At 36.9% G+C, this 26,392-nt stretch overlaps 1 protein-coding gene across 7 annotated transcripts in view; it reads left to right on the forward strand.

Annotated features, from left to right (window-relative positions):
• The window catches only part of EDA (ectodysplasin A), a 426,386-nt gene that overhangs the window by 277,743 nt on the left and 122,251 nt on the right, over positions 1-26,392 (forward strand). For all 7 annotated transcript variants that reach the window (XM_072744258.1, XM_072744260.1, XM_072744263.1 and 4 more), the window contains exon 2: positions 23,128-23,230. In XM_072744258.1, coding sequence (XP_072600359.1) covers positions 23,128-23,230 — 103 coding nt within the window. The remainder of the gene's footprint in view (positions 1-23,127; positions 23,231-26,392) is intronic.

Here is a 26,392-nt window from a genome sequence, read left to right on the forward strand (position 1 = left end):
ACTGAGCAATATATAGAATTGTTGAATCACTATTTTGTACACCTGAAACTAATATAACACTGTATGTTGACTATACTGGAATTAAAATACTTTTTAATTGAAAATGAAAGTAAAGTCTGATGAAGTCTATTTAGCTGGTGCTGATTTACACAGCAGATATTGGTAAACCATTCCTTGGTAAGTGAGTTGCCATCAGAAAGAGAGATTGCACATTGTCACAAATGGCATGATCTCATCCTTTCTTATGGCTGACTTTCTAATATTCTGTTGTGTATATATATGCCACATCTTCTTTATCCATTCATATACTGATGAATGCTTGGGTTGCTTACATATTTTGGCTATTGTAATAATGCTACAGTAAACATAGGAGTACATATATGTTTTTGAATTAGTGTTTTGGTTTTCATTGGATAAATACCCAGTAGTGGAATTATTGGATCATATGGTATTTCTATTTCTAATTTTTTGGGGAACCTCCATACTGTTTTCCACAGCAGCTGTACTACGAACAATGCACAAGGGTTCCTGTTTCTCTACATCCTCACCAACATTTGTTATTTCTTTAATTTTTGATTATAGCCATTCTGACAGGTATAAGATGATATCTCATTGTAGTTTTGATTTGCATTTCCCTGGTGATTAGTCATGAAAATATTTTCATCTGTTTTTGGCCATGTGTATGTTTTCTTCTCACTTCATGTGCCCCTTTTTTAGTTGAATTTTTTTTTTTTTGGTGTTTTGGGCCTAAAGGGTATTATCCTAAGTGAAATAAGTCAGAGAAAGACAAATACCATATGATTTTACTTATTGAAATCTAAAACAAAATAAATAAACAAAAAGCAGAATGAGACCTATAAATACAGAGAACAAGCTGATGATTGCCAGAAGGGAGAGGTGTTGGGAGATGGGCAAAATAGGTGAAGCAGAGTGGGAGTCTGTCCCTCTCCTTCTGCTCCTCCCCCTGCTTGCGTGCTCTCTCTCTCTCTCTCTCTCTCATAAATAAATGAATAAAATCTTTTAAAAAAAATAAAGTGCATAGCTTAAATTTTTAAATATTCCAAATGCACTACAGTAGAAGATCATGAAAGTTTTGGTCACCTAATAACCTTTACAAAAAGCAAAATCCTCATGATTTATATCCTTTGGTTGCCTTGAGCCCTATTGTATTGAATGTTGCTAGAAAAATAAATATGTCACCAACTTACACCTAGAAGTTTCTTCTTTCTACAAAAGCTCCCATTTTATGTTAAGGGTATTTGTTTTAACAGAATTTTACCTTTATTGGCAAGAAATAATACAAAACATTGCTAATCAGTTCTCAAGCAGGATATGGCAGCACTTTTCACATAACAAGTGTCAGCCAATGAGAGATGAGGTTTCTTGATTATGATTTCAACAGTTATCATTAGTACAAGTCAAAATGAAAATTTTGAATGGCAAGTGGTCAAGGATCTCAGTACTAACATAATTTCTCATGTTATATATTGTTTAAAACTGGGCTCTGCCTGGTCCCAGTGCAATGTCAATTGAAGACCCCAGAAAGATACTGTAAAGTTGACTTGCCAAAGAAATTTGAAGACTTGTTTAAAACTATTAAAAGCATTCTTGCTGTTTTTTGGCAGTGCTAGGTAGAACTTGGCTCATCATGGAGCTGGGGTAATCAGAGAGTGAGCAAATGGTAATTTAAGTCCTTAGGCAAACATACAAGCTTTGAAGCTAGAGTATTTATAATTGCATACCTAATGCTTGATTGACATTATTCTGAGATTAGACAACTACCCCAAGAAGCTGTTCCTAGTTTCTGATTGTTTACCAGTGACTCTCAGGTCCTTCACACAGAGCTATACTTCACAAACTGGAAATGGTTTGCCAGTGCCCAGAATTTGTCTTTCTGGAGCATAGACTATAGCATGGACTATACTATGGGTTAAAGAAAATCATTATAGGGATGCCTGGGTGGCTCAGCAGCTCGGGGCATGATCCTGGAGTTCTGGGATTGAGACCCATATCAGGCTCCCTGCATGGAGCCTGCTTCTCCCTCTGCCTATGTCTCTGCCTCTCTCTTTCTGTGTCTCTCATGAATAAATAAATAAAATCTTTTTTTAAGAAAATAAAATCATTATATTTAAACAAATACATATTGCAATAGAATGCAAAATTATTTTTAAGTGGGCAGGAAGGGCATTGGGAAGAGTGGAAGAACTTCTAAAGCACTGCTGTAAGTCATGGCCTCTTTTCTGAAATGTACTTCTCTCTCACCTCTCCCTAGAAGTCTCCTGCTCACATTTTTTAAAAAAGATTATATTATATCAATTATATTCCTATATACTAGCAATAATCAGAAATGACATTTTAAAAATAACCTTTCATGATGGCAACTCAAATATGAAATAATGTTAACATGTCAGTTTTCCCCAACTTGATCTATCCTAATTTTTCTTGTAGAAATTGACAATCCAAATCTAAAATTTATCTGGAAAGGCAAAGGATGTAAAATATCCAAAACACATTAGAAAAAGAAAAAACTTGGAGGACTTATGTTACCTGATCTCAAGGCTTATTAGAAAACAACAGTATCAAGATATAGTGTTCTTAATATAAAAATAGATAGTATAACCATTCAAATTACTGTTTTCATTTTTCTTTGAATAAATACCCCATAGTGGATTTACTGGGTCATATGTTTATTGCAACATTATTTACAATAGCCAAGATACGGAAGCAACTCAGATGTTCATTGATAGATGGATGAAAACAATGTGAGATATATAGGAATATTAATCAGCCATAAAAAAGAATGATATCTTGCCGATTTACAACAACATGGTTGGACCTAGATAGTATGATACTAAGTGAAAAAAGTTAGAGAAAGACAAATGCCATATGATTTCACTTATACGTAAATCTAAAAAAAAAAAAAAAGGAGATTCAAATACAGAGAACAAACTGATGATTGCCAGAGGGGAGGTGGTTATGGGGATGGGTGAAATAGGTGATGAGGATTTAGGAGTGTATTTGTTGTGATGAGAACTGGGTGATGTATGGAATTGTTGAATCACTATATTGTACACCTGAACCTAATATAACACTGTATGTTAACTAACAAGAATTAAAAACTTAAAATATAAGAAATTGAATAAGTCATCTAAGAACTGAAGTAGCTAGTGTGAGCATTTGTGCCCCAGAGCAAAGATTTACATTGTGAAATTTGGAGGTCCTCAAGCATAATGGTTCTAGTGCACATGGGTGGGCCTTACAGGCCTCATATTTGGGGTAGCCAGTCATTTTTCTCAGTCCCTAGACACATTATGAAACTTCAGAACATCAACAATAAAAAGATCCCAAGAGCTCCCGCAGAGGAAAAACATTAACAGTTAAAGGAACAAGAATTGGAATAGATTATTAATCTCATCAGCAACACTGGGTGTTAGGACAGTGGAGAAATGCCTTCAAAGTTCTGAGGGAAAATTATTTTGAGCCTAGAGTTTTATTCCTAGCCAACTATAAATTAATCTCAATAATAAAAGATGCACATTTCTAGATTTCAAAGACTTAAAGTTCAACTCGCACCTTTTTCTAAGGAAGTTACTTAGGGATATACTCCAGCGAAATGAGGTGGTGAAGAAAGACAAAGATATACAATGGATTCTGGAAACAGTGGACCTAATACCAGAAACAAATAAAAGTAAATCCAAGTGTGACAGTTACAAAACAGGCCTAAGGAGCATTCTGTCCAAGTGAAAGAAAGGAGGGCTCTGTTCAAAGGCAAAAAAGGAAAAGCAGGGGCTCAAGATTTTTTCCACCTTTCAGAAATTATAGAAACTATAGATGCCGCATACAACGCAACAAAAAAATGAAGGCAATTAGAAAACCTAGAAGACAATAGCACCTAAAGAAGAAAGAAAAATTCTAGATAGCCACAACAATATAAATACTGCATACTGATTTTCAATGTTTGTAAATAACCAATATACAAAACACAAGATACTTAATTATAAAGGTAGTTATTTGCAGATAAAAAGCAAAACATAAATGTTATCCCTTTTGGCAATGTGAAAAGTAAAAGTACAAATGACAAGTGTTAGTAGGTAGAATAGATGAGAGATAAAGGGAAGAGAAGGAAACTAATGGCTTTATCTTACAGAGATAGGGATACTGTCTGTAGTTTATGGAACAAGGCTTAGTATATCACTCAAATAAATGAATATAGGAACTAAAAATCACAGTAACTACATGGAACAAGAGGTAGAATAATTGAGGTAAAGCTTCATTTATCACAGCACAAATCAATAGACGAAATCTAAAGTAGACAAATCAAATAATAGCAATATGTATGGAAGTAATCACCAGAAGAACTAAGCAAAAACAGTTAAGAGAGTTAAAGATAATGACCTCAGAGGACTAGGACTGGGGGTAGGGAGAGTTAGAACAATGAAATGTTGCTTGCATTACCTGCTTTTATATACATACCTCATATATTTTTTTAAAACACCATGTGTGTATGACTTGGCTACTTCAAAAGCAACCAGAACATTGAAAAACAAATCTTGTGCCACTACTAACCTGAAACCAGCATCTGAGAATCCTCACCTGAAAAAGAGTGCTGATAAGACGCTGTCTAAGCAAAGCTCCTGACTTCATTGTTCAACTTGCCTCTCTCATCCAACTCCTGCACCAAAGCCCATGTTCTTTCTCTGATGACAGAAATTTAACACAAGCTAGGGATTAATTATGACCTGCTTCATTCTTCAGCCACGGAAATTCCTTTTTATGGCTTTATATAATTTAATTAATAAATAATATTTAATGGTCCAACTTTTTAAGTTTTGGCATATGTATTACATATGTGTACACCGATGAAAGCAGTCATATAGTCAAAATATCCATCACCCTGAAATGTTTCCTCGTACCCCTTTGTAATTTCTTTCCACTCACTCTAGTGTCCAGTGACCTCTGCGTTCCCAAGCAACCACGGATCTGCAGTCATATTGTCTAGTTTTTATTTTCTAGAGTTTCATATAAATAGAACATACAATGTTTTCTCAATTTTTGGTCTGGTTTCTTTCACTCAGTATACTTATTTGAGATTCATGTTACAACATGTATTAACAGTTAATTCCTTTTTATTGATAAGCACTATTCTATTGTATGGATGTAACAGTTCATCCATTCACCTGTTGATGGACATAATGGGTTGTAGTTTGGGTTTGCATTTCCCTGATGGTAAGTAATGATGAACAACTTTATTCGTGTCTGTTGGCTATCGGTATGTCTTCTTTGGAGGAATATGTGTTCATGTCTTCTGCTCATTTTTTAGTTGGATCATTTGGGTTTTTTTGGTGTTGAATGCCAGAAGTTCTTTATATATATATGATATTAACCCTTTATCAGATACATCATTTTCAGATACCTTCTCCTATTACATAGGTTGCCTTTTAGATTAGTTTCCTTTGCTGTGTAGAAGCTTTTTATTTTGGTATAGTCCCAATAGTTTTATTTTTGCCTTTTTTCCTGCTTGCCTCAGGAGACATGTAGGAAAAAGTTGCTATGGCCAATGCCAAAGAGGTTACTGCCTATGTTCTGTTCTAGGATTTTTATGGTTTCAGGTCTCACATTTAGGTCTTTCATCCATTTTGAATTTATTTTTGCGTATGATATTTGAAAGTGGTCCAGTATAACTCTTTTGCATGGTGCTGTCCATTTTTCCCAACACCATTTGTTGTCCTTTTCCCATTAGATATTCTTTCCTGCTTTGTTGAAGATTAAGTGAGTATATAGTTATGGGTTACTCAATTTCTTTAAAAAAGAACCTTCTGAATTTTTTTTTTTTTTTTTTTTTTTTTTTTTTTTTTGCCTAGGGAATGAATGCCTGAATACTGGGGGTTTTATGCACAGGAGCAGAAGATAATTCAGTACACAGGGTTTCAATAATTTTTCATGTTTTAATCTCATTGACTCCCTTACTTAGCATTTCCAAGTATCAAACTTCTCTAGGGTCCTACAGAGCAGACCAGCATCATCCCGGGTTGTAAGACCTCTCTGTCATTTCTCTGACTTTCTCTATCAGTCAGCATATCTACTTTCTGTCTTTAAGAAACATATTGAAATCTATTTTCTGCTAATTCCATCTATTATACTCTTCATTGTTTTTAAAGGATTTTATTTATTTATTCATGAGAGATGCAGAGATATAGGCAGAGTGAGAAGGAGGCTCCCTATAGGGAGCCTGATGCAGGACTTGATTCAAGGATTCCAGGATCATGACCTGAGCCAAAGGCAGATGCTCAACCACTGAGCCACCCAGGTGGCTCTTCATTTTTTTTTTTTTATTTGTTTAACAGGATCTTGGCAGAAAGAGGAGATAAAACCATTTGGTTAGTCAGCTACCTTGATCCACAAGTCTATATACTTGTCAAATTTTAAAGTTTATAAGTATTTTCTGAATTTGGGGGGTATATTTGTAATTAGAAGCAATTAGCTATAAACTGGACAAACCTTATATTGTTTACCCATTAGTAGAAATTAGAGGATTCATTAGGGTTAAATCTCTGTGAAAGAGATTAGTAGACAGTAATGAAATCTAATTCTCCATTGCTCCATGGAAAAATGGCTTTAGTCCCTAAACTGACAATCAAATAATGGATATGCATAAAATTGACTCTAATGAGTAGAGTATTTTGCTCTACTTCATTTCATTTGTTTATGTTTTATCCTAATTTCTTTTTGAGTGGATAGCTCTGTTGAGATGCTATGGAAAAGATTTATGAGACAATACTCAGCATGAGGCTTTCTTCACTCACTGTCATGGTCATAAGCAAGAGTCAGGAATTTTCCTCTGAGAAAAGAGGATTTCCATAGAAACACTCTAATGCTGGATTCTAATCAACAGACATATTGAAATTTTTTTTCTCTCTCAGTTTTATAGCTACTGAAACAGTATCAGTCTGCCATTATGTCACATAACCAGTTGTTTTGTATTTACCTCAAGGGAGGGCCTAGCCACACTTGGATACAAGAGGCACTAAAATACCAAGTTATCTAAGGACAGCATTACAATTCTAGATTTATCTAATCTCACAGTGAAATGGTTTTCCTGGCCTCCCAGTTTTCTTGGCAGTCCTTTTCTCCCCCTTGATGATTATAGTTTTACAGTGTTTAACGTTCTGAACCTGTGTCCCAGGCCCTATTTTTCCCAACAGTGATTTGTGTTTCACCATTGATTAACTTCCCTGCCTCTAAGATACTTGTATCTTAGACTCTCCTTTGAATTAAATTTACTGACCTTTTCCTATGGGCTGATCTCTGAGATTCACTTTCTATACTCACATTCCTATGAGCCAATCCTACTAGCCAGGTACCTATTTTCATATTTTCATCCATCAACCTCATGGGTATGTTTGGACCCATTGTTTCTACCCTTTCTTTCATCATCTGAGTCCTCGGTGTAATAGTTGAACTTTTGTCCACAAGATATTTCAGCATCAACTTAAACTGATAATGCATCTTTCCCTAAAATCCTTTCAACTGTTTAATTTTTCTACATTTAGAACATTTTCACCCTCTTACAACCAATAGCCATCTGTTTCTTAATTTGCTTCTTACCTATCCCTTCCCTCCTCAAGTTCTACTGTTGCAACTTTCTTTTCACTAGCTAGTTCTCTTTTACCCTTCCTCTATACTTGTTCTTGAACATTGTGTTAAAATATGGCTTAGAGGTAGCTTATGTGATTTAGGCCACCAGAATGGATTTTGTAGAATGCTGATGATAGTGAAATTTTGGACAAGAGAAAAATCCTTGTTTAAACTAAATAGAGGGGATCCCTGGATGGCTCAGCAGTTTAGCACCTGCCCCTGGCCCAGGGCATGATCCTGGAGTCCTGGGATTGAGTCCCACATCGGGCTCCCTGCATGGAGCCTGCTTCTGTCTCTGCCTCTCTCTCTCTCTCTCTCTCTCTCTCTCTCTCTCTCTCTATCTGTGTCTCTCATGAATAAACAAAATCTTTTAAAAAATGAAAATAAACTAAATAGATAGTACAGGCAGTCTCATTTTGGTCATAATCTTACTGCATTAGTCCAGCTTTGTAAAGGTAAACTAAACATTGATATAAAATTATCAAAAGCCATTTAAGAATTCATAATTAAGAGGATGTATTTGGGGTAATGTTTTCTGAATCCAGAGCTCAGGGTTGCTGGAATGGTTTTATCTGGAATGGTGCTTCTATAAATTCCATAGGTACATTGTAATTTGAAACTGATTCTATTCACCAATGATAGTCTTTAGTAATTTCCAGGTATTACAAGTAGAAGTGTATGTTTTTTCTCCTTATGTGTCAAAGTGTCTTAAGCTTTAGAATAATGAGGAATTACAGATTAAGCAGACACTTCCAAGGGAAGGCAATGACATCCAGGATGTACATATTGCCACCCTTCTTATTCAAAGATGTTACTACTGATTTTACCCTATGGAACAAAGACTAAATCTTCAACCAGATGTCCTTTCTATATGACATACAATCAAACTGCTTTTTGACTTGTGACTGCAGCTGCTACTTGTAGAGCCTGTCACCATTGGTATTTCTGTGTTCAACAGCTAAAAAGCCTTTGCTCAAAAAGTTTCCAAATTCCATATTCTTGCATTCCAAGCTTGTCTCTGCTGCTGTTTTCCCAAGCATCCCACAACTACATCATGTTATTTGAAGCTATGCTTTAGTGCATCCTTTAGAATATTTCTTATGCCACCCTTGCTGATGGTTATGCCACAAAGCTCACCATACCAAAGATGATTGGTTATTCTTATGTCATTGCATCTCTGCAAATGTCAGCAATGAAACTTGTTTAAATGCTCATAGACCAGCTGACATACAGAATCTCAGTAGTGGTGGTTCTCTCTTGCTACTTCACATTAAACATGATTCCAACTCTGACAATAGAACACTGCAATGAAGTAGATGTGACTTCTGTGGTGGTTATGGATTTCAAAGACATACAAAAGCTGGACACAACTTCATTGTCCATTGATGAGAATCAGCTCAGTAATATTCTATGCTTCCAGCTTTGTTCTGGTTGTTAGGAATAGAACTGAACCTAGAAACAGATGATTAGAGAAGCAACCCATTTTCCCCCTTTGCATTAGTAGTTGTGTGTTTGAAATAACTCCTCCTTCCCTTTGATGTGCATCTTACACAGATTTCGCCTTGTTCAGAATACAAGTTCACACAAGTTCTGAACCTACAAATATAGCTACCTTTAAGGAGCTTATTACCAATGGAGGAAAATTAATATTAAAGATATGTAAGGGGACGCCTGGGTGGCTCAGTGGTTGAGTGCCTGCCTTCGTTCCAGGGTGAGATCCTGGAGTCCCAGGATCGAGTCCCGCATCAGGTTCTCTTCATGGAGCCTGCTTCTCTCTCTGCCTGTGTCTCTCATAAATAAATAAATAACATGTTAAAAAATAAAAATAAAGATATGTAAGGCATTATTTGGCAAGTATTAGGTGATCCATACAGCGCAAAACTGGAAGGTAAGAAAAACCAGAGATTGAACTGGTTTGTAGTATAATTTCTGGCTGACACCACACTATGGTAATCTTCTCAAACAAAGATACTGTTCTTTTTTATTTTCTTTCTACTTTGCAGTCACTTTGCATTGATGGACAGTGATTTTTAAGTCAAACTACCTAGGAAGCAGAATTCAGTAACTGCTTTTAGCTCTATGTGAAAACTGTTATATTTAGGTTCCATGTTTAGTTTTACTACATAATTTCAGTCATCATCTGACATATTTACAACAGGGGATCGCAATCCCTGGCATTCACACCAGAGATGTCCAAGGTACCAATTTCATTTGGCATCTGGGCTAATTGCTGTCATATCTAGCCCCCACCCTGCTGGGAGGCAGCTCCCATGAAATGCTGTGATCAATGTTGAATGTTCTTGTTTGCTTGCTCTCAGGAGCTGGCACACTCCATTCAGCAAACAGAACATATTGTGCTTCCCCTCTTGTCACACTGCTTTTAAAACACTACTACCCCTGTTATGTAGTGCTATGATTGCCCTGAAAAGCAACTTGGGATTGTGTGTTGTTTGTCTGTATATGTTAAAGATATTATCTAATTCACTGCCCTCCATATGATAAGACTCAGGGCTTGTTCAGCACCCTGAGTGACCCTCTCCAGACCTTTTGTTGAAAATCAGACCGTATTAAGGGTTTTTATAAGATTGGAAGAGTGTTCAGTGCCAGTTTCTGTATTCATTTTATATCCATGACATACTCAAACTATTTTGGGCAATTCTACTTCACTTGGTTGTACTGGGATGCTCATAACTTGCTATGGTAGAATCACCTGGAGATTTTGTTAAATACCTCAGGGTATAAATGCTTTTATTTTATTTATTTTAAGGTCCCTGGTAATTACTTATGGGTGATGGTAGTGATGGCCATGGTTGCAATAAGCAAAATAGACTTATTTAAGAACATTGAAGGATAAATCTTTTTAAAGAAATCAGTGATTTGCCAGTTTCAGAAAGCCTGGTAGGTACCTGCCTCCTCTTGAGAGAGATGACGTACCAGTTTCTATAAACAAATTAACTCTAGGAATGACAGAATAAAATGTGAAAACCATAATCTATGTGAGAGCCCTATTTTATAAGTAGCAAAAAAAAGACAGACTTTTCAGTCTCCAGATAACAAACCACTTAAAGAATGAACAATATAGCAGTTTCCTGAAATACGGTTCAGAGACCTTCTGCATCAAAATCTCATAGTGAGCAAGTTGAAAAGTCAGACTCTAGGATCTCACCTTAGCCTACTCAATCTAAATTTGAGGAGGAAAAGGCATAGGTTTCTACATTTTAACACTCATGCCTAGTGATTCTGATGCACAACAAAGTTTGAGAGCCTCTGACCCACCAAGATCCCTTTGATTTAATTACTGCCAATAATGTAATGAGTCCTTAGTCTACCTCTCCGTGGTTAATCCTAAGAAATGATGTCCAATCAGACCCAATAAAATTCTGGCTTTTAGGAATGGTTTACTGATAGTCCTATTATTCTTCCAACAGATAGATATTTATTAGGGGTCTACTGTGTGCCTCTACTTTCAAGAACCTTATGAATAATTTTCTGTGCATAATCTAATACAATCAAATACATCAACCATAAAATATAAAATGAATTAAATTGACTCTATGTCTTGGTAAAAAGAGAAAAAAAGTATCAAATAATTTTGTTGGTTTAGATATTAGAAAAAATATGTAGCAATATCTAGAGAGTCACTAGCTGTAATGGATATATCCCTCATGTCTCACTGTTAATGAATTGTTTCCAGCTGAGATCCCTATAATCTGTAGGTGCTGTTTACCATGTAACTTTACCATAGGAAACAAGGATGTAATCAGTTAATAAAATGTAAAGAATTAATTTTTTTCCCTTGAGCAAAATGTCTGGCTGTGGCCAACATTCCTGATGCCTCCTCTCTTGTGCAATAAGAAAGCAATATTGAAAGAGAGAAGGCTGTTTTGTTCATATTCTGCAACTCGCCTCTGGAGGTCATGCTGATGGATGCAAAATTCAAGCTAGAATTTTAGACTTTTTGTATGAGTAGCCACTGATTTGCAATTATATTAAACAGAGGATAGTTTCCCATCTTATCTCTGACTCAAATAAGGGTATTATGAATAGGGATCCTCTTTCAGTTGAAGCAGTGTTTCATCTTGTTTTAATCTGTTTTTTATTAAGAAAATAGAAACTATATTTACAAATTTTTCATGTATAGGCAATCCCCTTCTAATAAACACTTGATTTATGAATGTTCTGTACTCCTCAGAGCCTCTCTTAAGGGACTTGAAGCTACTCCTACTACCTATGGGAGCTAAGGTTGTTTCTGCTATATGAAGGGGTTTGTTTCTCCCTTAGCCTTCCTCCTCTGGGAGCTTGAGTTCTCACCAACTCCCATAAGACCCTTTGGAAAAATTAATATATGATCTTATTTTCTTACTATTGCCACCAGGACACAAAACATACTAGAGGCCCTACCAGAACACTCAGAAACTGAGACTATGAAGGAACACAAAAACTAAAGAAAATTCTGAAATTGTAGTTTGTGATGGCAAGGAGGTTCTCCATTTGGACTTCAAAATTCCTTTTTCCTAGAAATAGCATTATACTGTAATAACATACCTGTGTAAAACTCAGTTTCCTGGACAAATTCACCTATCCAGACCACAACCAGGAATCAAGCAGTAAACAAATGGCCTTTAAAGTGCCAGAGAATATGCATCTTACTCATTGGAAAAACCATTCAAAAATGCACTGACTCCCTGTTTATTCTGTTTGTGCATGATTCTAATAAGTTTTAACAAGATGTCAAACCTAAAGCAGATTATAAACAGTAAAATTTTTATGAGCAGTAAATTTAAAGGGATTGGAAAAGATGTTATAGTAGGTGAAGTGAAATCAAATAGTTGATGGCAAGTTAAGAGGAAAAAAGCCTTTTTAAAGTTAAGAATTCAAAGACCAACCACAATGAAACACTACAGCCACAAGAATGGTTTAAATAAAAAATACTGACAATGTTAAGTATAGTAAAGGTGCACAGCACTTTAACTCCCATACATTGCTGGTGGGAGTATAAAATGATATAGTCATTCTCAGAAACCGTTTAGCAGTTCCTCACAACAAATACATACTGTATAACCCAGAAGTTCTACCCTGAGGTGTTTACCCAAGAAAGATGAAAACATGTCCCCAGAAAGATTCATACATGAATGCTCACATCAGCTTTATTCATAATAGCCCGAAACTGGAATTAACCCAAATGTCCCTCAATAGATGAATGCATTAAAAAATTATGGTATGTCCATATAATAAAATACTATTTAGCAATAAATAGGAAGGAACTACTGATACCCAAAACAACATGGATAAGTTTCATAGACATATTGAAAGGAAGACATACAACACACAAAAGTAATTCAATCATATTGTATGATTCCATATGCTTGAAGTTCTAGAATGAGAAAAACTAAGCTATGGTGATAGAAGTCAAAAGAGTGGTTTCCTGGATTAGGGAATAGAGCTGAGGAATGACTGGGAGGGGCACAAGGGAAAATTCTGGAGTAATGTAAATGTATTATATCTTGATTTTGGTGGTGATTACAAAGGTGTGTGTGTTTTTCAAAATTCTTCAAACTGTGTGCTTAAAATGTGTGTATTTTGCTATATATAAATTATAGCTCAGATTTTCATAAGGTACGAACACTTACAGAGGAAAAACCTTCAGAGGATACCCCTCCTGCAGGATAAAGCCTAAATTTCTTAACATGATTTGGCTCTTATTTAATGTCCCTTGGCTCATTTTTTTGCCATCCCTCCCTCCCTCCCACCATTTATTCTAAGGTACTTGAGTTTTTAAAAAATGCTATTCTCTTTCCCCTGAACCTCTAAACACAATGCTCTTTTTGCCTAGAATTCCTTTTTGGCTTCCCATTCACCACTGAATCCTCAATATCCTTCAGGACTCAGAGGTAGCACCTCCTCCAAGGAGGTTTGTTCACTCCCAGTCTGTATTAGATGATTTTCTCTTGCTCTCAGAGAACTGTACAATTCTAACAAAGCATGTATTGCTCTGTAATGTAATTGTACTTTTTCAAACCTAAAACCATAATGTACTGGGGCCTTTTACTGTACAAGCAAATAGTCTTCCATGTATTCAGTAAACCCTCAATTAAATCATAGATTATAGACTGGTTTCTATCCAAATAGCTGAAGTTTCAGCGAAGTTGTCAAGAAAACTCTTTTATCTAGAAGACTTCTTCTAGAGTTCCAAATGATTGAGATTTTATTATAAATAACAGTTTGGATTTATATTAATAGTATGAGTGCTTATTCATATTGTAGGTTAAGTAACTGTCTATGGGCTTTATGTGGAAACCCAGCCAGACTTTATTAAGTTGATTCTATGGGGAAATCCATTTTAAATTCCAATCAAGTGATTTAAAAATACTGCTTAGTTGATCTGTGTGAAATTACTGATATTCAAGCATTTTGGACACAAAACAATAATTTCATATAGTTCAATCTAAATGTTTTTAAATACAGCCCTATGGCAAGTTGGAGATTGTCTATATATTTTTATATTTGATACATGAATATATTCTACAAGACACTAATCATGTACAGTAAAGCTATTGGGTGTAATTGTTCTATATAAACAGTAAATCACACAATTTTGAAGTAAGTTTGCATAGAATGGTAAAGCCTTTTTAAATTCTACCCATTTTTTTCCAATTAGAGATGCAGCAGATATGAGGATTCTGGAATTGTATTTTGAACTAATACTAGGATGAAAATGCAGATTTGTTTCTTCATTTTTAACCCTCAAAGTCTCCAACCAGTATAATTGGAGATTAATTTTAATAATAGTAATACTAGCATTTATTGAATGTATATTAAATGCTGGATGCTGTACTAAACCTACAACTACTTTATGACCAAAGTACTATTATTATCCCTATTTACAAATAAGAAAATTAAAGATTATGTAACTTGTCCAAGGCTATATAAGTGTCAGTCAGGAGTAGAGTCACTCTCAGTCCTACTACTCAGTCCACAGTTTACTTCAAGCACATTTTTTTAAACCACAAAGAAGCACTCATGCTGCAAGATTATGATTGGCTCAAACAAGTATATATGTAAGTTATGATTATCATTAGTGAAACCAGGGCCATTCACTTACAAAACATTGTATTATTATGAGAGATCATTGGAAGACAGTAGAGGACAAAGGATCAAAATGAGTCTTACAGACTATGAGCGCTGTAGGAGTTCTGTAGCTGTCTAGGAATGGAAGAAGAGTGGTTGTGTGCTTTGTCATGGCTAACTCCCAGAAGAATGTTGACATAACTGGTACTATCCAATCATAATTGGATGCATAGGATACTGGCAAACCAAAACTTCAGCAGAAATAGTAATGTGGAAAAGTTGTGGATGTATAATAATGAAGTCCCAGAGGGAGGAACAACCTGCAGTCTAATTCTGGGCAGACATCAATATAGTATGTGTGGGAAGTTAGAAATTTATGACTGAGCTCTCTGAACCCCAGAACTATGTGGACAAATGGGACTTGAAGGATAACTTAATAGATAATTTGAAGCAGAAGAGAGGGGACTCAGAGATTAACCAAAATTTCTTGGTTGGAATGATAGGAATAATACATCAAAAGTAAAAGGATTTGGGGTAGAGAAGGAGTTAAGATGATGGAGTAGGAGGGGGGGTACCCTGGGCTTGCTTCATCACTCAAACACAGCTAGATCAACATCAAATCATTTTGGACAACTAGGAAATCAATTTGATAAGAAAACAATCTGTACAACTGGAGGAAGAGAATATGTCAGATGCAAGGTTCAGAGATGTGAATTGGTGGGGGGGGGGGGGAAAGCATAGTGCCATGGAGGGAAAGGAGCCCTTTTCATGAAGAGAGCGAGAGAGCAGCACGTAGGGTTCATGCAAGGGACCATGGTATGGGGATTCCCTTCGGTCGCTCTGGGAAAGAATATTCCCCTTCCTGGAATACATTTGGGAAAAGGTATGTTGCCTCTCTAAGGACAAAATCCCCGCCTGGTGCCATTCAGCAACAATTTCACAGCAGGGGACAGAGATGCACTGAGGGCAGATAACCTGGTTGCAGCTTTTTGCTATACTTCACTATAGACTCCAGGCACTTGGGTGACCACATGACTGCTTTTCCGGGACAGAATGATGCCTGGTGCAGTGCTGTGAGTCTCTCCCTCCAGGGAGGGGAGCATGTCCTTCCCTTGCCAGGCCCTTTAAGAGTTGGAATTCTGAATACCAGCTGCTGGCCAGAGACAAAACATAGAACTGTGGCCAGGCATGTTGATGGCCCAGTTACAGGCAGGTTGGGTGGGCGCAGGGATCTGATGAAAGCCTAGGACACTGGAAGGGAGATTGTTCACTTTTCTGCGAGGGCCTCCTGAACAGCAGCAGCCGGGAGTTCCCCTACCTGGGGACAAGAAGGCAGGGCGATACCATCTTCCCCCAACCCACTGGTACAGTTGGACTTCAGAGAGAAACACAGCGCCTCCAGTGTAGGCTGGACTCATACCATACGCTGCCCCCAGCACCATACATCTTTACTAAGGCAGATCTGTGAGGCAGCATAGTGGGGGCCTCTCCCTCAGAAGACCAACACAAGCACCCTGCATGTACAAGTCATCATAGAGTGATCCAAAGTGTCAGTCTCAGTTCTGGACCAAGCTCGTTCTTTCTTTCTTTCTTTCTTTCTTTCTTTCTTTCTTTCTTTCTTTCTTTCTTTCTTTCTTTTTCTTTCTTCTTCTTCTTCTTCTTCTTCTTCTTCTTCTTCTTCTTCTAGTATTTATTTTCTATTTTTCTTTTTTCTTTGGAATCAGTCTTTTAGTGTTTTTTTTTTCATTTGTTGGTTTCTTTCCTTTTCTCTTTTTTTGGATTAGGCTTCTTTTTTTTTTTTCTTTTCTTTTTTCCTCATTTTTTTCTTTATAATCAGGCTTATAGTTTTTTGTTTGGTTGTTTGCTATTCCTTTTACTTTTTTCCTGGATCAGGCTTTTTTTTTTTTTTAACAGACTTACTTTAACAAACAAATAAAAGGACACCTAGTTAAAAGTGCAAATACCCACTGCAAGCAACGAGGAACTCTGCAGAGGACTGAATATAGAAAAGAGCAGCCAAAACACATCAGAGTGCACACAGCTTATACTAAAAACACTTCATGAAGTGCCAGGCCCTGGACAGTGTATGACCCCTTCTTAATATAGTATTAATCTCAGGAGCAGGAAACATAACAAACTTTCATAACACACAAAAGACAGAAACCTAGACATAATGACAAGATGGAGGATTTCTCAAAAGAAAGATCAAGAAGAAATGACAGCCACGGATTTGCTCAAAACAGATATAAGCAATATAGCTGAAAAAGAATTTAGGGGGCAGCCCTGGTGGCTCAGCAGTTTGGTGCCACCTTCGGTCCAGGGCGTGATCCTGGAGACCTGGGATCGAGTCCTATGTCGGGCTCCCTGCATGGAGCCTGCTTCTCCCTCTGCCTGTGTCTCTGCCTCTCTCTCTCTCTCTCTCTCTCTCTCTCTCTCTCTCTGTGTGTGTCTCATGAATAAATGAATAAAATCCTTAAAAAAAAAGAATTTAGAACAACAGTCATAAGAATAGTAGCTGGACTTGAAAGACATATAGAAAACACCAGAGAACCCCTGAGGGCAAAGATAAAAGACCTAAGAACTAGTCAGGCCAAAATAAAAAATGCTATAACTAGGGTGCCAGGGTGGCTCAGTGGGTTAAGTGTCTGCCTTCAACTCAGGTCATGATCCCAGGGTCCTGGGTTCAAGCCCCACAGTGGGCTCCCTGCTCCTCGGGGAGTCTGCTTCTCCCTCTCCTTCTGCCTGCCACTCCCCCTGCTTGTGCTCTCTCCCCCTCTATTAAATAAACAAAATCTTTTAAATTTTAATTTTTTTTAATGGTATAACTGATATGCAAAACCAACTGGATGTAATCACAATGAGGATGAAAGTAGAGGAATATAAATGTGATACAGAAGATAAAATTATGGAAAATAATGTAGCTAAAAAGAAGAGGGAAAGAACTATTAGGTCATGAATATAGACTTAGTGAACTCAGCAATTCCACAGAGCACAATAATATCCATACCATAAGAGTACCAGAAGAAGAAGAGTTGGAGGCGGGGGCGGGGGGGCAGAAGGTTTATTTGAACAAATTATAGCTGAAAACTTCCCTAATCTGAGGAAGGAAATAGGCATTCAAGTCCAAGAGGCACAGAGAATTCCACTTAAAAATCAACAAAAATAGGTCAACACAAAGATACACTATAGTGAAACTTGAGAAATAAAAAAAAAAAAGAATTCTGAAAGCAGTGAGGGACAAAAGATCATTAACCTACAAGGGTAGACATAAAAGGTTAGCAAACAGACCTATCCACAGAAACACGGCAGGCCAGAAGAAAGTGTCATGATATATTCGATGTGTTCAATGGGAAAAATATGCAGCCAAGAATACTATATGGAGCAAGGTTATTATTCAGAATAGAAGGAGAGATAAAGAGTTTCCAAGACAGGCAAAAACTAAGGGAGTTTATGGACACTGAACCAACTCTGCAAGAAATATTAAAGGGGATCCTTTGAGTGGGAAAGAGAGACCAAAAGCAAGAAAGAAAGGAACAGGGATTAGCTACAGGAACCGTGGCTTTACAGGTAATAGAATGTCAGTAAATTCATATTTATCAGTAATTACTCTGAATGTAAATGGACTAAATGCTCCAATCAAAAGACAGAGAGTATCAGAATGGATTAAAAAAAATAAGACCCATCATTGTGCTGCTTACAAGAGCAATTTTAGACCCAAAGACATATCCAAATTGAAAGTGAGGGAGTGGAGAACAATTTATCATGCTAATGGACATCAAAAGAAAGTGGAAGTAACCATACTTAATCAGACAAACTAGATTTAATTTTTTTTCAAACTAGATTTTAAACCAAAGACTGAAATAAGAAGTGAAGAAGGGCACTATATCATAGTAGAGGGTCTATCCAACAAGATCTAATGATTGTAAATATTTATGCCCCCAACTTGGGAGCAGCCAAATATATAAATCAATTAATAACAAACTTAAGGAAACTCATTGATAATAATGCAATGACAATAGGGGACTCTGACACCCAAATCACAGCAATGGACTGATATTCTAAACAGGAGGTCAACAAGGAATTGATGGCTTTGAATGACACACTGGATCAGGTGGACTTAACAGATATATTCAGAACATTTCATCTTAAAGCAGCAAAATATATGTTCTTTTTGAGTGCACATGGAACATTCTCCAGAATTGATCATGAACGGGGTCACAAATCATGTGTCACCCGATACAAAAATATTGAGATCATACCATTCATATTTTCAGATCACACCACTCTGAAATTTGAAGTCAACCACAGGAAAAAAAATGGAAAGACCATAAACACATGGGGGTTAAAGAATATCCTACTGAAGAATGAATGAGTTAACCAGGAAATGAAAGAAATAAAGCAATTCATGGAAGCAAAATAAAATGAAAACACAACACCCAAAAACCTTTGGGATGCAGCAAAGATAGTCATAAAATCAAGTATATAGCAATACAGGCCTTCCTCAAGAAGCAAGAAAAGTTTCAAATATACAACTAAAACTTACACCTAAAGGAGCTGGAAAAAGAACAACAAATTATGCCCCCAGCCAAAAAAAGAAGGGAAATATTTAAGATTAGAGCAGAAATAAGTGATATAGAAATTTCAAAAACAATAGAAAAGATCAATGAAACTAGGAGCTGATTCTTTGAAAAACTTAACAAAATTGATAAACCCCTAGCCAAAGAGAAAATATCCAAATGAATAAAATCACAAATGAAAGAGGAGAGATCAGAACAAACACTGTAGAAATACAATTATAAGAGAATATTATTATGTGTAAATACATGTGAACAAATTGGACAATCTGGAAGAAATGAATAAATTCCTAGAAACATAAACTACCAAAACTGAAATAGGAAAAAGTAGAAAATTTGAACAGACCCATATCCAGCAAAGAAATTGAATCAGTAATCAAAAATCTCACAATAAACAAGAGTCCAGATGGCTTTCCTTGGGAATTCTACCAAACATTTAAAGAAGAATTGATACCTATTTTTCTGAAATTGTTCCAAAAAAAACAGGAATGGAAGGAAAACTTCCAAACTCATTTTAGGTGGCAAACATTACCTTGATCCCAAAATCAGACCCCACTGAAAAGGAGAATTACAAACTGATATCCATGATGAACATGGATGCAAAAATTCTTGACAAGATACTAGCCAATATGATCCAACAGTATATTAAAAGGATTATTCACCATGACCAAGTGGGATTTATCGCTGGGCTGCAATGGTGGTTTAACATCCACAAATTGATGTAGTGATGATACACTGCATTAATAAAAGAAAGATCATGAACCATATGATCCTCTCAATAGATGCAGAAAAATCATTTAACAATGTACAGCATATTTTCTTGATATAATCCCTCAAGAAAGTAGGTATACAAGGAACATAATAAAATAAAGGCAGTAAATGAAAGACCCAAAGATCACATCATCCTAAATGGTGAAAAACTAAAAGGTTTTCCCCTAAGACCAGGAATACAACAGGGATGTCCACTCTCATCACTGTTGTTCAATATACTACTGTAAGCCCTAGCCTCACCAATCAGACAACAAAAAATAAATAAATAAAAGGCATCCAAATTGGCAAGGAGGAAGCCAAAACTTTCACTCCTTAAAGAAGACATGCTACTCTATGTAGAAAACTCAAGACTCCACCAAAAAATTGCTAGAACTGCCTCATGAATTCAGCAAAGTCACAGGATATAAACTTAATGTATTTCTGTACACCAATGATGAAGCTCCAGAAAGAAATCAAGGAGTATACCCCATTTACAATTGCACTTAAAACCACAAGTCACCAAGGAATAAATGTAACCAAAGAGGTGAAAGCCCTGGACTCTGAAAACTATAAAATGCTGATGAAAGAAACTGAAGAGGACACAAAGATGTGGAAAAACATTCCATGCTCACAGATTGAAAGAACAAATATTGTTAAATGTCTATACTACCCAAAGCAATCTACAGATTTACTGCAATGCCCATCAAAATACCACCAGCATTTTTCACAGAACTAGAGCAAACCATCCTAAAATGCGTATGGAACCACAAAAGATCCCAAATAGCCAAAGTAATGTTGAAAAAGAAAAGCAAAGCGGAGGTATCACAACCCCAGGCTTCAAGCTGTATTACAAAGTTGTAATCATCCAGACAGTATGGTTCTGGCACAAAAACAGACACATAGATCAATGGAACAGAATACAGAACCCAGAAATAGACCCACAACTATATGGTCAACTAACCTTCAACAGAGCAGGAAAGAATATCTAATGGGAAAAAAGACAGTCTCTTCAACAAAGGGTGTTGGGAAAACTGGACAGCAGCAACACACAGAATGAAACTGGACCACTTTCTTATACCATACATAAAAACAAATTCAAAATGGATGAAAGACCTAAATGTAAGACAGGAAACCATTGAAATCCTAGAAAAGAAAACAGGCAGTAACCTCTTTGACCTCAGCTGCCACAAATTTTTTACTAGATACATCTCTGGAGGCAAGAGAAACAAAAGCAAAAATGAACTACTGGGACCTCATCAAGACAAAAAGCTTCTGCACAGCAAAGGAAACAATAAAACTAAAAGGCAACCAACAGAATGGGAGAAGATATTTGCAAATGACATATTGGATAAAGGGTTAGTATCCAAAATCTATAAAGAACTTATCAAAATCAATGCCCCCAAAATAAAAAAATCCCAGTTAAGAGATGGGCAGAAGACATGAACAGACATTTCGCCAAAGAAGACATCCAGATGGCTAACAGACACATGAAAAGATGCCCAACATCCCTCATCATCAGGGAAATACAACTCAAAACCGCAATGAGATACCACCCCACACCTGTCAGAATGGCTAAAATTAGCAGCATAGGAAACAACAGATGTTGACAAGGATGCAGAGAAAGGGGAACCCTTTTGCACAGTTCGTGGGAATGCAAACTGGTACAGCCACTCTGGAAAACAGTATGGAGGTTCCTCAAAAAGTTAAAAATAGAACTACCCGGGGATCCCTGGGTGGCTCAGCAGTTTAGCACCTGCGTTTGGCCCAGGGCACGATCCTGGAGTCCCGGGATCGAGTCCCACGTCGGGCTCCTGGCATGGAGCCTGCTTCTCCCTCCTCCTGTGTCTCTGCCTCTCTCTCTCTCTCTCTGTGTCTATCATAAATCAATCAATCAATCAATCAATCTTAAAAAAAAAATAGAACTACCCTACCACTCAGAAATTGTACTACCAGGTATTCATCCAAAGGATACAAAAGTGCCGATTCCAAGGGGCACATGTACCTCAGTGTTTATAGCAGCACTATTAACAGTAGCCAAGTTATGGAAAGAGCCCAGCCCAAATGTTCATTGACTGATGAATGGATAAAGAAGATGTGGTATATATATTCAATGAACCACTACTCAGCAATCAAAAAGAATGAAATCTTCCCATTTGCAACAATGTGGATGGAACTAGACTGTATTATACTAAGTGAAATAAGCCAAAGACTTAATCAATATCATATGATTTCACTTATATGTGGAATTTAAGAATCAAAATGGATCAGCATAGAGGAAGGGAAGGAAAAAATAAGATAAAAACAGAGGGAAGCAAACATGAGACTCTTAACTACAGAGAACAAACTGAGGGTTGCTGGAGGGGAGGTTGGTGGGGAGGATGGGCTAAATGGGTGATGGGCATTAAAGAGAGAACCTGTTGGAATGAACACTGGGTGTTCTATGAAAGTGATGAATCACTAAAGTCTTCTCCTGAGACAATACTACAGACTATGTTGAAAAAATAATAAATTAAATTAAATTATAAGGAATAATAACTGATGGCGATGATGGCACATCCATATCATGAAATTCAATGTAGCTATTAATAATAGACCTTTATCTATTTGGACCATAGAAAATATATGGTTGAGTGAAGAAAACAGGCTATAAGCAGTATAAAACTATGAAAATGTATATGATCATATAAATATAAATATATGATCTTTTATTAATGCAGTGTATCATCACTACATCAATTTGTGGATGATAAATTTAAATATATACGATCATATAAATATATGAAAATATTCTCACTTAGGTAAAAAATATATATGTATAGAAATATTATGGTGGTTATCTAGGAGAGACAAGATTTTTGTGATTTTACTTTATATTTTTATATTATTTAAAGTTTTGCAATAAAAATAAAGCTATGCCCATAATAATAAGCCCACAAAGATGAAATGTATTTGTACAATGGAGAAGATGGGCTCAGGTTTTAGACACACAGATTTAAGGTGAAGGTAGACTGTCTAAAGAAAGCCAGTTTTTTTTTTTTTTTTATGTTAGCTATGGTCGACTAGGGTCAACCTTTGACTCATCTACTTTTTATTTTTGTAGATGGCCCTTCTGAATTTCTTCTTCCCTGAGGAAAAATCATACTCTGAAGATGAAAGGCGTGTTCGCCGCAATAAAAGAAGCAAAAACAGTGAAGGAGCAGATGGTAAGTATATTTGGGTGATCTTTTATCACACGTTATGATAAATGAGAAGTACACTTGTGAGAGCTATCTTCTCAAATGTGCTTCACTATCTCACATATTGTCCACAGACCAAAGGTCACAGAAATTTTTTTCCAGCCTAATCTATGAATCAGTCCATAAAACTTGACAATAAAGCTGAATATACAAAGATCCTCTCTCCTCCAACCCTAGATGTTTTCAGTCCTTTCACTGTATATCTGAGAGCCATGGTAGCATTTATATCTCTCAAGGTCACATCCATAAGGTCTTCATCTTTCTTGGACACCCCATATCTACTAAATCCAACAAGAGGATTCAGTCCTATTCTTGGAATTGAGAGTGTCATGATGGCACTTACATGATGTGTTAATCCCAATGGTAATTATGTCAATGTTAGTATCAGCTATGATGCTCAAACATGAATTAGAACTTTTAGAACTCATCTGTAAGATCCTTGAGGGCAGGGGTTCATTTCCTTTTATTTAACTCTAGAATCTAGCTCAGGACCTGGCAAACTGTTGGTGTTTGTAATGTAAGTTGATGATGTTGATTTACCCTTCAGCAAGGTTATGATGTGCCATTAAAATCCTTCTTACTGAGAGTGACACAAATTTGAGTTAACTAGCAATGCATTTTGTGGAGCATAACAAAATGTTGCATTGGTTTCTGGGCAGGGTCCTTGAATTGCTATTTCAACATCACTCTGTCGAGTGACAAAATGTATCTCCTTCACACAAGAATTTGTAGAATACAGAGCTCTTGACTACTGCAGAGACATCTGGATTTAAAGACAGTATGTGTCTGGCTACATCTGCCAAAGCTATGTCAGGTGGGGGTTGCAAAACAATATGACTATATAAAGATAAAAATGAGATTTTTAAGCTGATATTTGTCAATATCAGTAAGGGCCAATGATGTATGCTGTTCCAGAAGGCATTTGTTATTGAAGAAATGGGCCCAGGGATTTGTCAGTAGGAGCAAGAATTAGAACTAAATGAAGTCTCACAACAAGGGCTCACAACAAGGACTCACAACAAGGACGCTGTAATAAAAAGGACAGTCAGAGAAATAAGTAGGATGTTCTAGTCTCTGGAGGTGACAGCATTGTTGAGTCCTTGAATGGAGAACTGGACTAGTAGGACCATTCTTTAAAGCAGACACTTTACCTGTAATCAGTCAGCAGGCCAATCCTCGGAAATGTGGTCCATGAAGTAAAAGGCAGCCATTATTCACATACTTCTTGCAGCCAGTTTCCTGGCAGTCATCAGAAGGCTATTGTTGAAGCTGAGATCTGAGAATCATTGTCCTTTTCCTCACCTAATCATCTCACCCTTGATACATGTCAGTTTTTCTATCATTAACTCTTCCCCTGAAGCTACTTCTAGAACCACCAAATCTTTCATATTCCCTGGTTGCTAAGGAGGAGAGGGGTGAGGTGGTAAGAGCAATATAACTTTCTGCAGTGGGCATGGTCTTCCTTGCTCCCTCCAAGTGGGAAGTCTAATAGATTCTAAAGTTTACCTCTTCATCTGGCCTCCCAAGTTTTCTCTTAAAGAAGTCAGTATCCGGGGCAGCCCGGTGGTTTAGCGCCGCCTGCAGCCCGGGGTGTGATCCTGGAGATCCGGGATCGAGTCCCACGTCGGGTTCCCTGCATGGAGCCTGCTTCTCCCTCTGCCTGTCTCTCTCTCTCTCTCTCTTTCTCTCTCTCTTTCTCTGTGTGTGTGTCACAATAAATAAATAAATAAAATCTTTAAAAAATATATTAAAAAAAAAAAAGTCAGTATCCTCCTCTCTCCCAAACTAATTTCTCTGGATCTGGCTACTGGCATCTCTGCTATTGATATTCTTTTTTTAAAGATTTTATTTATTTATTCATGAGACAAAGAGAGAGAGAGAGGCAGAGACACAGGCAGAAGGAGAAGCAGGCTCCATGCAGGGAGCCCGATGTGGGACTCGATCCTCGGTCTTGAGGATCACGCCCTGGGCTCAAGGTGGTGCCAAACAGCTGGGCCACCCAGGCTGCCCTGCTATTGATATTCTTTAGTGTTTATTCTATTTTGGTACAAAGTTTTTTTTTTTCCTCTCTGGACAAGGAAGAAGCTTGTCTTCTTAATTTATAACACTCCTTATCTCATTTCCTCCTGGTTTGATAGTCACTAGATTCTGGTCACTTTGTGTGAATGCCAAATTTCTCATGCAATACCAGATATTTTTCATTTTTCAATTTAAATTCAAGTTAGTAAAAAAAATAAAAATAAAAAATAAATTCAAGTTAGTTAAATATAGTGTAGTATTGGTCTCAGGAGAAGACTTTAGTGATTCATCACTTTCATAGAACACCCAGTGTTCATTCCAACAAGTTCTCTCTTTAATGCCCATCACCCATTTAGCCCATCCTCCCCACCAACCTCCCCTCCAGCAACCCTCAGTTTGTTCTCTGTAGTTAAGAGTCTCATGTTTGCTTCCCTCTGTTTTTATCTTATTTTTTCCTTCCCTTCCTCTATGCTGATCCATTTTGATTCTTAAATTCCACATATAAGTGAAATCATATGATATTGATTAAGTCTTTGGCTTATTTCACTTAGTATAATACAGTCTAGTTCCATCCACATTGTTGCAAATGGGAAGATTTCATTCTTTTTGATTGCTGAGTAGTGGTTCATTGAATATATATACCACATCTTCTTTATCCATTCATCAGTCAATGAACATTTGGGCTGGGCTCTTTCCATAACTTGGCTACTGTTAATAGTGCTGCTATAAACACTGAGGTACATGTGCCCCTTGGAATTGGCACTTTTGTATCCTTTGGATGAATACCTGGTAGTACAATTTCTGAGTGGTAGGGTAGTTCTATTTTTTTTTAAAGATTGATTGATTGATTGATTGATTTATGATAGACACAGAGAGAGAGAGAGAGAGGCAGAGACACAGGAGGAGGGAGAAGCAGGCTCCATGCCAGGAGCCCGACGTGGGACTCGATCCCGGGACTCCAGGATCGTGCCCTGGGCCAAACGCAGGTGCTAAACTGCTGAGCCACCCAGGGATCCCCGGGTAGTTCTATTTTTAACTTTTTGAGGAACCTCCATACTGTTTTCCAGAGTGGCTGTACCAGTTTGCATTCCCACGAACTGTGCAAAAGGG

This window comes from Vulpes vulpes, chromosome X (assembly GCF_048418805.1).
Source record: "Vulpes vulpes isolate BD-2025 chromosome X, VulVul3, whole genome shotgun sequence".
Taxonomy (NCBI): domain Eukaryota; kingdom Metazoa; phylum Chordata; class Mammalia; order Carnivora; family Canidae; genus Vulpes; species Vulpes vulpes.